General features: G+C 45.0%; 1 protein-coding gene across 7 annotated transcripts in view; it reads left to right on the forward strand.

Annotated features, from left to right (window-relative positions):
* LOC137375763 (ran-binding protein 17-like) overlaps positions 1 to 13,886 on the forward strand; it is a 1,067,965-nt gene that overhangs the window by 24,121 nt on the left and 1,029,958 nt on the right. For all 7 annotated transcript variants that reach the window (XM_068043152.1, XM_068043155.1, XM_068043154.1 and 4 more), the window contains exon 2: positions 13,560 to 13,706. In XM_068043152.1, coding sequence (XP_067899253.1) covers positions 13,560 to 13,706 — 147 coding nt within the window. The remainder of the gene's footprint in view (positions 1 to 13,559; positions 13,707 to 13,886) is intronic.

The raw sequence follows: 13,886 nt of genomic DNA on the forward strand, positions 1-13,886 counted from the left end.
CTGAAGTGGAACATGCATAATTGATCCCATATTGTTGAAATCAGAATCAATGTAATCTTAACTATGATTGGATATGGTGATCTGTCACATTTCAAATCATAAGGGAACCATATTTATTTATGAGCTGTGACAGGTTTAGTGTTGCTGGGTTGGGGTAGAATCTACATTGAATGTATGGCTAGAAATTGTATAGTGTGGGGGCGAACCAGTTCAGCAGTGGTCTGGCTACATATTGTTGCAGTGAGACTAGTTAGTTTTGTTAAGTGTGTGTGTTTCTGCCTTTCTTATTTCAGTACTCTTGTAGGTGAACCCTGGGTCTCCATGTAGCAAACAATGTTTTTAATTAACCCGATACCCATGTAAAGTTTGTAATGTGCCTGAGTAATGAACAGTAAACCCTTTACAGATTATTTAAGCAACTGGTTCCATCCTATGACTCTATAGGATCCTCTCTGTTTTTGGAAGATGGTTAGGGTAATATTACATGTACATGGTCTTAGGCTTTAACTGCCAAACATATGAAATAGTAATAGAATGAACAAATGGTAGCAGAAACACAACACATTTTTACACTAGTTATGAAGCTTAGCCAGTTCCTCATTGTAATAAACTGCTATGCTAAGCTATGATGAAAGCAATTTTTCTTGCATTATAGTTTTCTTTCTAACTTGGAAGCTATTTTCCTTTGCTAACTCTTTTTGAAAGTACTTGACAGATCTCAGGTTCTAGACAGGCTCCCTTTGAAAATGCTATATAGACTCATTGATTTGAAGAAATCAGGCGGATAAATACCTTTTAGAGTGGCAACTGGGATGAAGCAGAATTTAAATAACTTAAAATTTTTAAAAAATTCTTTCATGGGATGTGGGCGTTGCTGGCAAGGCCAGTACTTGTTGCCCGTTCCTCATTGCCCTCGAACTGGGTGGCTTGCTAGGCCATTTCAGAGGGCAGTTAAGAGTCAGCCACATTGCTGTGGGTCTGGAGTCACATGTAGGCCAAACCAAGTAAGGATGGCAGATTTCCTTCCCTAAAGGGCATTAGTGAAGCAGATGGCCTTTTAATGACAATTGATGGTAGTTTTATGGCACCAATACTGAGACTAGGTTTCAATTCCAGATTTTCGTATTAATTAATTGAATTTAAATTCCACGAGCTGCAGTGGTGGGATTTGAATTTGTGACCCCAGGGCATTAGCCTGGGCCTCTGGACTACTAGTCCAGCAACATTACCATTACACCACCATTTTCCCACGGAACTTAAATAACTGTTCAAATTCAAAAACAACTACCAATCCAAAATATTTTTGAACAAATCACACGGAATATTTGTATTTGAACTGAATGGCACGCCAATGTGCTTTGTTGAATGATCATTTTCTTTAATCCACTGACTGGAGATCTGAATTTATATTTTTTGACGAAATTTAAAAAGAACAGATAAAAAAGATGCCTTTGCTGGCAGCTTAGATGGTCACCTAATTTGCAACACTGTATCTGACATGGCAAAGCTTGTGAGCTGGAGACGAAATGTCTGCTCATGCCTCAGCAAGAACCAAGACCCAGGAAGTTTAAGGAAACTACCTGTTCTTTTTAGGAAGAGATAAGTACTGCTAACGGCTATGTTTGAATCACTGAGTGACTGTCATGTGACACTCCCCTCCCCATCTGTGGTTTTAAGCTTGTGCTTTTCTGCAGCAGAGAGAAGAGAAGCTTCTGGACTTTGACACGTGCAGACCTAAGTGGGGGTCTCTCTCTCTCTCTCTCTCCATTCCAGCTTGCAAGCTTCAAATCCTGATGTTGACTGACCACCTTTGAATACTCCGGCTACAATCAGAAAGCTCGTTGGAGGAAATCATTCGCATTGCTGTCTGCAAAAGACCCACTGAACCAGTCATCTATCTCTTCAAACTAAAAAACTCAGGACCTCTGAATTCAGCTAGAAGCCAGCCAAATCACCAAACCCCAAAGGCTGTATACCCCTTTTTTCTATGGACTCTAACTCAACCAATCTACCTTTCCCCACTCTGTGATCTGTTTTTGTGTGTGTGAACCTCTAGTGTGTGTGTGTGAGTGAAAGTTGGCACGTAGTTTATTATTTTCATTAGTTTGATTTAGGTACAATAAAATTAACCTCTTTGTTAACTCGAGAAAACCTGTCCGATTAGTTTTTGTTATGATCATAGCAAGTAAGTAATCAAACACTTACCTTCTCAAGGGCAATTAGGGATGGGCAATAAATGCTGTCCTAGCCAGTGACACCCACATCCCATGAACGAATAAAAAAAATTGACCAGTTCTTTAAGAAAGAATTAAACCTGTTGTGGTCAAACAAGGAGAGAGAAAAAAGAGAAGCCTTTCAACCCCTCCTCACTTGACCGTAACAACATGTATACCATACTTGTTTGTTAACCATAGTTTCATTTGCACCCCTTCACCTGCCCCCTTCCCTTCCCCCCCATCCTGGCTTAGCTGCGCTCTGCAGTTTTCAGTAGACACAGTTTGGGCAAGCTAGCATGAATCAGTCTATTGGTCTAATTAATCTCTCAGTTGATCAGCCTTGTATCTTCGAGTGACAGCTGTATTTGTACAAAACACCTTTTTGCTTCCTTTTGTTTCTGTCCGATCTTCACCACAAAATAAAGGTGGTGGAGGATTTGATGCAGGTTTCTGAGAGGTGAGCGGGGTGGGGGGGAGGGGTGGGTGGGTGTGGAAGGGTGGCTTAATCCTTTTAAGTCCACTTGATGGACAACTCTGTAGCTTGCAGTGGTTGATTCTGAGGATAAATGTGATAGCTTTCTTACATTTCATCAGTTCTCCTGGGCCCAATGAAATACAGGCTGGAGACCCTGGAGCAGATTTTCAGCTTCTTTCCCAGGTGTAAAACGGACAGCCTGTCCTACAAACTGTCCAGTTTCCAATTCCATTCAAACCAGTAGAAATGAAAATCAGCGTTCTAATGAGTGGCTGATCCACAACACTAGTTTTACATTAAGGTGATGAGTTGAAAATCTACCCCTCTGTGTTAATAGATGGTTGATCCTGGTTTAGCATTATAAACAAAGTTTGTGCGATATTGCATCTTTTTTTTGTACCCGAGTCAAAAGTTGTTATCAAGTGACACCTACAGTGCTATTTTGCTACTGTCTACTTCTTACTTTTAATAAACACAATTCAAAGTTTATTCTTGATTTTAAAATTCTCATCCTTGCTTTCAAGTCCCTCCATGACCTCATCTTCCCTTTCTCAAAATCTCCTCCAGCCCCACAGTCCTCTGAGATATCTGCGCTCATCTAATTCTGGCCTCTTGAACATCTCCAATTGCTCCACCATTTATGGCTGTGCCTTCAACTGCCAAGGCCCTAAGCTCTAGAATTCCCTCTCCAAACCTCTCTGCCTCTCTACCTCTCTTTCCTTCTTCTGATGCTCTTGAAACGTAGCTTTTTGACCAAGCTTTTGCCCATCTGCCCCAATATTGCATTATGTGGCTTGGTGTCAAATTTTGCTTTATAACTTTCCTGTGAAGCACCTTGGGATGTTTTATTGTATGAAAAGCACTACATCAATACAAGTTGTTTTGCCTGTTACGCAGTCTGATTGAGAGTTTTATTCTTCTGTGAGCCGAAGACTAGGAAAACTCAAAGGCCTTGTGTCAATTCAGTGAGCTAATTACAGCAACAATGGTTTCCATTCAACTCCTGGGCATTGCTGCATGAATACATACTGGATAGATTTTCCCTCTTGGGCTTTTTGGTTGTGGAGTGAAAACATGTACCAAAAGACACCCAACTCTGGGCAGCTGCAATATTGAGCAGCTTGGCTGCACACAGTTCTGGTCTCCATATTACAAAAAGCATATAGAGACACTGAAGTTGATGTAAAAGACATTTGCAAGGATGATACCAGAACTGACAGGTTATACCTATCAGGAAAAACTGAACAAGCTGGGACTCTTCTCTAGAAAAGAGGCAGTAGAGGGGCGTGACCTGATAGATAAAATTGTGAACAGGTTTCATAGAGTAGACGTGGAGAAAATGCTTCCACTTGTAGGGGAGACCAAAATTAGGGGCTATAAATACAATATATGTACCAACATTTCCAGTAAGGAATTCAGAGAGTGTTGAGAATGTGGAACTCGCCACTATAAGGAGTGGTTGAGGTGCATAGCACAGATGTGTTGAAGGGGAAGCTAGATAAATACATGAAGGAGAAGGGGATAGAGGGATTTGCTGACAGCTGAGTTGGAGCAAGGTCTGAAGAGGCTCACGTCATGCATAAAAACCGACATAGACCAGTTGGCCTGTATGGCCTGTTTCAGTGCAGTAAAATTCTATGTAAGGAACAGTGTTGTTCGTCTTATTGCTGCTTGTGGAATCTTGCTGCCATATTTGCCCACAGAGTAGCTGAATATGCTTCACAAGTAATTCATTGGCTCTGAAGTACTTCAGGATGTCCAGTGGATGCGAAAAGCACTACACAAATGCAGGTTCTGTCTTTGAGCACGAGAGAAATATCCAGTGAAGCTCTAAAACTGCAACATTAATTACAACATAAAAACAAAGCAGCCCAGAAAATCCTTGATGTGCAAAGCAAGTCTGTCAGGATCTGTACAGAGAAAAGATTGGTTAATGGTTGAGAGTCAAGAAAACAGCAGTCATGGGACAAGGTATTGTATCTCTGCCACTGATCACACTAAATAACACCTCATGGGAAGTGGTTAGCACATTCTGCTATCTTGGGTCCACGGTGACTGACAGTCTGTCCCTTGATGCAGAGCTTGATACACGCATAGGGAAAGCAGCTACCACCTATGAAGACTTCCGAAACACGCATTGAATAACACCAAGCTGACCCTTAGGACCAAGTCTGTGTTCTCAGCACCATGGCTGTGAAACATGGGTGACATACAACTACCAGGAAAAGAAGCTCAATAACGATTTTTTATTCGTTCATTGGATGTCAACATCTCTGGCAAGGCCAGCATTTATTGCCCATCCCTAATTGCCCTTCAGAAGGTGATGGTGAGCTGCCTTCTTGAGCTGCTGCAGTTCTTCGGGTGTAGGGACACCCACAGTGCTCTTAGGAAGGGAGTTCCAGGATTTTGACTCGGTGACAGTGAAGGAACGGCGATATAGTTCCAAGTGGCTTGGAGAGGAACTTGCAGGTGGTTGTGTTCCCATGTATCTGCTGCCTTCTAGGTGGTAGAGTTCGTGAGTTTGGAAGGTGCTGTCGAAGGAGTTTTGGTGAGTTGCTGTGTCCATCTTTGCAGTCTGCGGCGCATTATGCATATATCCTGGCAGGACTAAATCACAAATGTGGCAGTTCTCTTAAAGGCAGAGCTCCCAAGTGTGTTGGCACTAATCAAACAGAGGCGGCTTCGGTGGATCGGACACGTCTGCAGGATGGTAGACGGTCGCACACTCAAGGACTCTCTGTATGGTGAGGCAGGGGCCAGAGAACCAGTGGGGTGCCCAAAGCTTCGCTTCAAGGATGCTTGCAAGTGTGACATGAAGGCCCTAAATGTCAACTATCGCACTTGGGAGCTGACGAAAGAGGGAAATGGCAACACATCCTGTGGACTGTTGTGCACTACCATAATGACCGATTGCTACAGCAGCTTGGCAACAAGTGCCAGTGTCAAAAACAATAACTCATAGCGTCACTTGGCAGCTTCACATGCGGTACTTGTGGCAGAACCTGCCTCTCAAGGATTGGCCTTCACAGCCATCAACAAAGCTGCACCAACAGAAGACACCCCACCTAAATGGATTGTTTGCTGCATGTCCATCATCTTTTGTAGATGGAAGGATGCCAACCTCCCAGACTCTGAAAGGCCAACAGCTGAAATGTTAACCTGCCTTTGGTGAGCTTGCAGTGTATTTGCAGCATTTTATTTCACAGTTCCAGCATTAAGAACTAGGATCTTTGGCCTCCTTGTCTCGAGAGACAATGGGTAAGTGCCTGGAGGTGGTCAGTGGTGTGTGGAGCAGCGCCTGGAGTGGCTATAAAGGCCAATTCTAGAGCGACAGGCTCTTCCACAGGTGCTGCAGAAAAATTTGTTTGTCGGGGCTGTTACACAGTTGGCTCTCTCCTTGCGCCTCTGTCTTTTTTCCTGCCAACTGCTAAGTCTGTTCGACTCGCCACACTTTAGCCCCGCCTTTATGGCTGCCCGCTAGCTCTGGCGAACGCTGCCAACTGACTCCCACGACTTGTGATCAATGTCACAGGACTTCATGTTGCGTTTGCAGACGTCTTTAAAGCGGAGACATGGACGGCCGGTGGGTCTGATACCAGTGGCGAGCTCGCTGTACAATGTGTCCTTGGGGATCCTGCCATCTTCCATGCAGCTCACATGGTCAAGCCATCTCAAGCGCCGCTGACTCAGTAGTGTGTATAAGCTGGGGATGTTGGCCGCCTCGAGGACTTCTGTGTTGGAGATACGGTCCTGCCACCTGATGCCAAGTATTCTCCAGAGGCAGCGAAGATGGAATGAATTGAGACGTCGCTCTTGGCTGACATATGTTGTCCAGGCCATAGAGCAAGGTACTGAGGACACAGGCTTGATACACTCGGACTTTTGTGTTCTGTGTCAGTGCGCCATTTTCCCACACTCTCTTGGCCAGTCTGGACATAGCAGTGGAAGCCTTTCCCATGCGCTTGTTGATTTCTGCATCTACAGGTTACTGGTGATAGTTGAGCCTAGGTAGGTGAACTCTTGAACCACTTCCAGAGCGTGGTCGCCAATATTGATGGATGGAGCATTTCTGACGTCCTGTCCCATGATGTTCGTTTTCTTGAGACTGATGGTTAGGCCAAATTCATTGCAGGCAGCCGCAAACCTGTCGATGAGACTCTGCAGGCACTCTTCAGTGTGAGATGTTAAAGCAGCATCGTCAGCAAAGAGGAGTTCCCTGATGAGGACTTTCCGTACTTTGGACTTTGCTCTTAGACGGGCAAGGTTGAACAACCTGCCCCCTGATCTTGTGTGGAGGAAAATTCCTTCTTCAGAAGACTTGAATGCATGTGAAAGCAGCAGGGAGAAGAAAGTCCCAAAAAGTGTGGGTGCGAGAACACAGCCCTGTTTCATGCCACTCAGGATAGGAAAGGTGTCTGATGAGGAGCCACCATGTTGAATTGTGCCTTTCATATTGTCATGGAATGAGGTGATGATACTTAGTAGCTTCGGTGGACATCCGATCTTTTCTAGTAGTCTGAAGAGACCACGTCTGCTGATGAGGTCAAAGGCTTTGGTGAGATCAATGAAAGCAATGTAGAGGGGCATCTGTTGTTCGCGGCATTTCTCCTGTATCTGACGAAGGGGGAACAGCATGTCAATGGTTGATCTCTCTGCACGAAAGCCACACTGTGCCTCAGGGTAGAACCGCTCGGTCAGCTTCTGGAGCCTGTTCAGAGCAACTCGAGCAAAGACTTTCCCCACTATGCTGAGCTGGGAGATTCCACGGTAGTTGTTGCAGTCACCGCGGTCACCTTTGTTTTTATAGAGGGTGATGATATTGGCATCGCGCATGTCCTGAGGTACTGCTCCCTCGTCCCAGCACAGGCATAGCAGTTCATGTAGTGCTGAGAGTATAGTAGGCTTGGCACTCTTGATTATTTCAGGGGTAATGCTGTCCTTCCCAGGGGCTTTTCCGCTGGCTAGAGAATCAATGGCATCACTGAGTTCCAATTTTGTTGGCTGTATGTCCAGCTCATCCATGACTGGTAGAGGCTGGGCTGCGTTGAGGGCAGTCTCAGTGACAACATTCTCCCCTGGAGTACAGTTCGAGGTAGCGCTCAACCCAGCGGTCCATTTGCTTGCGTTGGTCAGTGATTATGTCCCCTGATTTAGATTTGAGGGGGGCGATCTTCTTGATGGTTGGCCCAAGGGCTCTCTTAATGCCATCATGCATTCCTCTGATGTTTCCGGTGTCTGAGGCCAGCTGAATATGACTGCATAAGTGTTGCCAGTAGTCGTTTGCGCAGCGCCTGGCTGTTCTTTCTGCAATGCTTCTGGCTGCTTTAAGAGCTACGGATGTTAACTCGCTGGGGGCTTTCTTGTAGTTCAACAGTGCAATGCGCTTAGCGGCTATGACAGGTTCCAGCTGTTCATTGTGAGATTGAAACCAGTCTGCATTTCTCTTCGCACTTTTGCCGTAGGTGGTCAAAGCTGACTCATAGATGGCGTCTCTGATGTGGGCCCACTTGGTCTCAGCATCCCCTGTGGGAGTGTTTTGAAGGGCTGTTGCAAGTGAATTTAGAAATTTTTGTAACAGCTGTGGGTGAGAAGTTTTGCTTGTGTTGATGCGCGGGCATAGCATATGGAATACATGACCTTGTTAACGAACAATGCATTCTTAATCAGATGAAAGTACAGTGAACAATGATTTGAGATTTACTACATCAGGACATTTAATTCACATCTGAAACTCTAAGATGATGAGATTGTTATTTAAAATAGGATTCATTAGTACAGATTCGCATGGATCTTGGTGTTCTTTTAAACTAATGTATTTATTATTGGACTGGACTTTTTTGTCCAGACTGGCCAAAAGGGTGTGGGAAAATGCGCACTGACACGGAACATAAAAGTTCGAGTGTTTCAAGCCGGTGTCCTCAGTCCCTTGCTGTACGGCAGCGAGGCCTGGACAACGTATGTCAGCCAAGAGTGACGTCTCAACTTATTCCATCTTCGCTGCCTGCGGAGAATCCTTGGCATCAGGTGGCAGGACCGTATCTCCAATGCAGAAGTCCTCGAGGCAGCCAACATCCCCAGCATATACACACTACTGAGCCAGCGGCTCTTGAGATGGCTTGGCCATGTGAGCCGCATGGAAGATGACAGGAGCCCCAAGGACTCATTGTACAGCGAGCTCGTCACTGGTATCAGACCCACCGGCCGTCCATGTCTCCACTTTAAAGACGTCTGCAAACGCGACATGAAGTCCTGTGACATTGACCACAAGTCGTGGGACTCCGTTGCCAGTGATCGCCAGAGCTGGCGGACAGCCATAAAGGCGGGGTAAAGAGTGGTGAGTTGAAGAGACTTAGCAGTTGGCAGGAAAAAAGACAGAAGTGCAAGGAGAGAGCCAACTGTGTAACAGTCCCGACAACCAATTTTATCTGCAGAGCCTGTGGAAGAGTCTGTCACTCTAGAATTGGCCTTTATTGCCACTCCAGGCGCTGCTTCAAAAACCACTGACCACCTCCAGGCGCTTACCTATTGTCTCTCGAGACAAGAAGGCCAAAGAAAGAAGGACTTTTTTCAAAGCAGAAATTTTACATTTTTACTTTCAGTGTGCAGTTCTGCATCTTGCTGAGAAAGGGTCTCCGTTTTCAACTCTACCTTGTACTTAGTTGTAGCCACAAGCAGCTTAAGCAACAATATTTTCTCAATTGTTTTTTGGCCAGGATGCATGCCGATTGATGATCAGGCTTAATATTTATTTATTTTATTTATTATTTTATTTATTTAGAGATACAGCACTGAAAAAGGCCCTTCGGCCCACCGAGTCTGTGCTGACCATCAACCACCCACTTATACTAACCCTACACTAATCCCATATTCCTACCACATCCCCACCTGTCCCTATATTCCCCTACCACCTACCATACTAGGGGCAATTTATAATGGCCAATTTACCTATCAACCTGCAAGTCTTTTGGTGGTGGGAGGAAACCGGAGTACCCGGCGAAAACCCACGCAGACACAGGGAGAACTTGCAAACTCCACGCAGGCAGTGCCCAGAATTGAACCTGGGTCGTTGGAGCTGTGAGGCTGCGGTGCTCACCACTGTGCCGCCCACAGCGGCACATAGTATCTTATGTACGTTGTGGAGCAGTAATTTAATTGTTAGCTGCTGTCTCCTACCACCCTCGCCCCGCCCCCCCCACCCCCCAAACCCCAGCCACAAAATGCCCACCAGCCTACCCGCCGCCCTTCCCTAAGACATGTCATTCTCCACCCCGAGATCCTCTTTCTCTCTCTCCCCCCCCCCCGACCCTGAGACCACCTATCCACCCCACAAGCCTCTTTTATCCCACCCCCCCCGACACTCTATAACCCTCATTCTTGAGACCCTCTATCTCCCTTTCCCTGAGACCTTCTCTATCCCCAATCCCTAAGACCCTCGATCCCCTGCCCCCGAGACCCTCTATTCTCCCATTCCCAAGACCCTGTATTCCCCCCATGTCCTCAAGACCTTCCCTTTCTCCATGTCTCTGAGACCTTCCATCCCTCATAATTCCAAGACACTCTATCCCCCACCACCCTCTATTCTCCTTCTCCTGTCTCCGAGACCCTTTATTCCCCCCCATTCCCAAGACCCTTTATCCTTCCCTTACCTGATTCACTCTCTTCCCCACCCATCCCTGAGACCCTCTACCCTCCCCATCTCGGAGACTCTCTATCCCACTTCCCGTCGCTGAGAGCCTCTATCCCCTTTCCCGTCACTGAGACCCTCAATAACCCTGTCCTGTTCCTGAGACCCTCTATTCTCCATGCCCCGGGACCCTCTATTTCCCACGGCCCACCGAGATCCTCTATCCCCCCCCCATCCCAGAGACTACCCTCCTCCCAAGACCCTCTATCTCCTCTGTCCCTCTTCCATGACCCTCTATTCCCCTCGAGCCCCTCTGTCCCTCCTGCAGCCCGAGACCCTACTCCCACGACCCTCTATCCCCTCCATCCCTGAGACCCTACATCCAACCCCCACTGAGACCCTCTATCTCCCTCACCAGGACCCTGCATTTGCAACCCCCCAGAAACCCTGTCCCCTCTCTTGGCCCTGAGTCCCTCTATCCCCCCTGTCTGTGAGACCTGCTATTTCCCCCCCATCTTGTCCCTGGGACCCTCTATTTCCACCCCCCACCGTCCCTGAGGCCTTCTATACCCCTCTCAACCCTGAGATCCCCTCTCCCAGTCCCCGTTCCCCAGATCGTCTCTCCCCTTCCATCCCTGAGACCCTCTATTTTCCCTCCGCCCACCCCATTGCCTTGACCCGGAATCTGTCCCACTCCCCTTCGAAACCCTCTATCCTCACACCCCCCTCCCTGACACCTGCCCGGCTGTGGCAGAAGCCTCATTTTCCTCAGCATTGGCGCCTCTGCACCATTGTTCCTATACACTTGAGGTCAGAGGTCTAATATCCAAGGCTCCCTGGGCCTCTCTATTTGGACAGGTTAGGAAGCCTGTCTCCATTTTAAAGGAAAATAAGACTATTTGGACCTGCCCTAGATTTTCCAATGCCTTGTTTTGACTGCCTGGAGGTGGCCTAGAACGTTCCACTTCGGCCAATTCTTTGCATAGCATCAGTTCAAAGTTGCGAGAAGGGAATTTCAAAGATTTCGAACCCTACTGTTTTGAAATTGTTCATGGAGTAAACCAAGTTGCTCATTCCTTGTATGCGACTCTGACTCGGTTTAAGTATTTCATTGGTAATTAAATTTGTTCTAATCTGTACACTTCAATCTGACGAGATGATATTTAACACCTTTCGTAGTTGACATATGATCTTGGTGGGTAGCCCATGCAGTGTCTATTGCATAATACAGTATAAAAAGCTTGTGGTAGTCTTGTGGCATATCTTAAACAATGTGGTCATTGGAGACAGTGCTCTGCTTCTGGACTCTGTCTTTTTGTCGTGAAGACAAAGGATGTTGAAGAGAACCTGAACAGCAGTGACTTTGTAGGGCTGGATACTAGCTTGCGATTCTACTGTTGAATGTTTCTTTTTTGTAGCTTATGATTTAATCTTGAAAAAAAAGTTATTTGTTAATAAAAAAAGAAAGAAACATGAAGGTCGTTCTCAGTAATGGACTGATGTGATCACTCATGGACAATATATTCATTACCAGTGACAATATTCTTTTCACTTTGTTGTCTCATTCAGCAATTTATCACTCACTGAAGATGTGTTTTTTATGTAATGTTTGAATTCCAGAAATTGTAGAGATGCTTTTTACATCTTTATGCTGGGGTGTTAGCAAGACATAAATTAGATTTTCATTGTTTGTCATAGATGGTATGTGTACTGGCAGCAGTTAGATTTATAAGAGCTGTCTTTGTTCAGGAGACTGACCGCAGCTCATTCAGTTGTTTATTGTGCGTAAGGTGACCAATTGTCCTCACTCTTATACTACGTTCAGTTATCCATAGTGCAGTGCACAACAGGAATCCATCCAATCTCAAGATTAAGCTAAAGTGAAGCTGAAGCAGTTGGTTTATTGTCAACACCTTTAAAATGGGATTGTTGGTCATTTGTCAAGTATTCTGGTTGTCATTTGCGTGCAGTGAATTTTAAATTTTTTTTTTGTCTCCTTTTGATGTCATCAATTCAGGCAGTGATGTAGAATCCCTTAGAATTGAGGCTGAGATTTACACCATTTACTGTACGAGGCTATGCTGGATGTTGCCCCTGGGCAGCAACTATAGCATGGGGAACAGCAAGATACCAGTGCTATTTCATGGGTAAGGAATGCCTCTCTTACTGCTCTCCCTGAAGTTGGTGACTTACTCTATAGATACTAGAAGTCCTTTGGTATCTTAGCGAAGTGGTCATTTTCATATCTGATCTTAGACAGTGGATGTTTGCATTATATTTGACCCGGCCAGTAACCCTGGCTGGCCCTTATAGTGTCATCACTAAGTGTCTGCATGTGCACTTTCCAGTAAGCATAGTTTTGTGGTGATCTAGAATAGAGTCCTAGTTACCTGCCCCTCACAGAGTGATACTGAGGCTAATTGGTGAATCTCCACCACTACTTTTTTGGTGATATTAGTTAATTCTACATAGACTGGGATGAAACCTCGGATCTCCCAGGTCTTTGTGGCTCAGGAGCATGCTATGACATACATTTGCTCATTGACATATTGGAAGACCCCAAGCTGTGAAATTGTTGAATACAATGGCTAGTCTATGAGACAAGTGACAGATTTGACAAGTTACATAGGTGTACTTCACTCGGGGAATCAGTACCTTTGTCGAAGCAATTAGGAGGTCATCGAGTAGAATTGTTAGTCTGTCTTTCAGTCTGGTAAAGAGTAATATGTATTCAAGATACTTGGAGGTAATTATTTTAACATCCTTCATATTGGTTATTTTGACTTAAGATTTGACTTTATTGGTATCTGTTTTGTCAAGGTATTTTTTATATATATATATATACATCTCTGTAATACATAGTTGGTTGGATAAATAGTTACAACAATAGATATTCTTGGGAACAAGGGTCGATTATATATTTGCAACCACTAGACCCAAATGCTATTTTGTAAAATATTATGATAGCTCATGGATGTTTTTACAGGTATGTGGCTAACAGAAAGTTGGTGTGTTTTTGTTAAAAAAAAATGGTTAGGTTATGGATTGTGCTTGTAGTATATAGTATATTGTGTAGTTTGTTCACATCTGGGGTCTTAGGCCATTCAATTTTACAAGAGATCTTCTATTTTTCATTTCAAATACTGAAAGCAACATTTTGAAAGCATCTAGGTACGAAAAAAATGTGGCATCTATGTGGAAGCATTGTTCAGTCTTGGATTTCTAACTGTTCTTGTTGATACAGGATTTGGCACAATTGGAGATACTCTGTAAGCAGCTTTATGAGGCCACAGATCCAGCCCAGCGATTGCAAGCAGAGAAAGCCTTGATTGAGCTCACTGAGAGCCCAGAATGTCTCAGTAAGTGCCAGCTCCTACTGGAACAAGGAACAGTAAGTTCATTTTTATCCTTATGTTTCATGCCAAAAAACTGGAATTTATTTTTCTATTTTCTGCTCCTGTGATCAAGAGGTCCCAAAATCAATTCTCTCAGTGGCACAGATGGGAGACAATTCTGAACTCAACACTGCGCGGCAATGTTAGACAAGCCAATCACTGAAAATCATGTTTGA

This window comes from Heterodontus francisci, chromosome 12 (genome assembly GCF_036365525.1).
Source record: "Heterodontus francisci isolate sHetFra1 chromosome 12, sHetFra1.hap1, whole genome shotgun sequence".
NCBI classification, from domain to species: Eukaryota; Metazoa; Chordata; class Chondrichthyes; order Heterodontiformes; family Heterodontidae; genus Heterodontus; species Heterodontus francisci.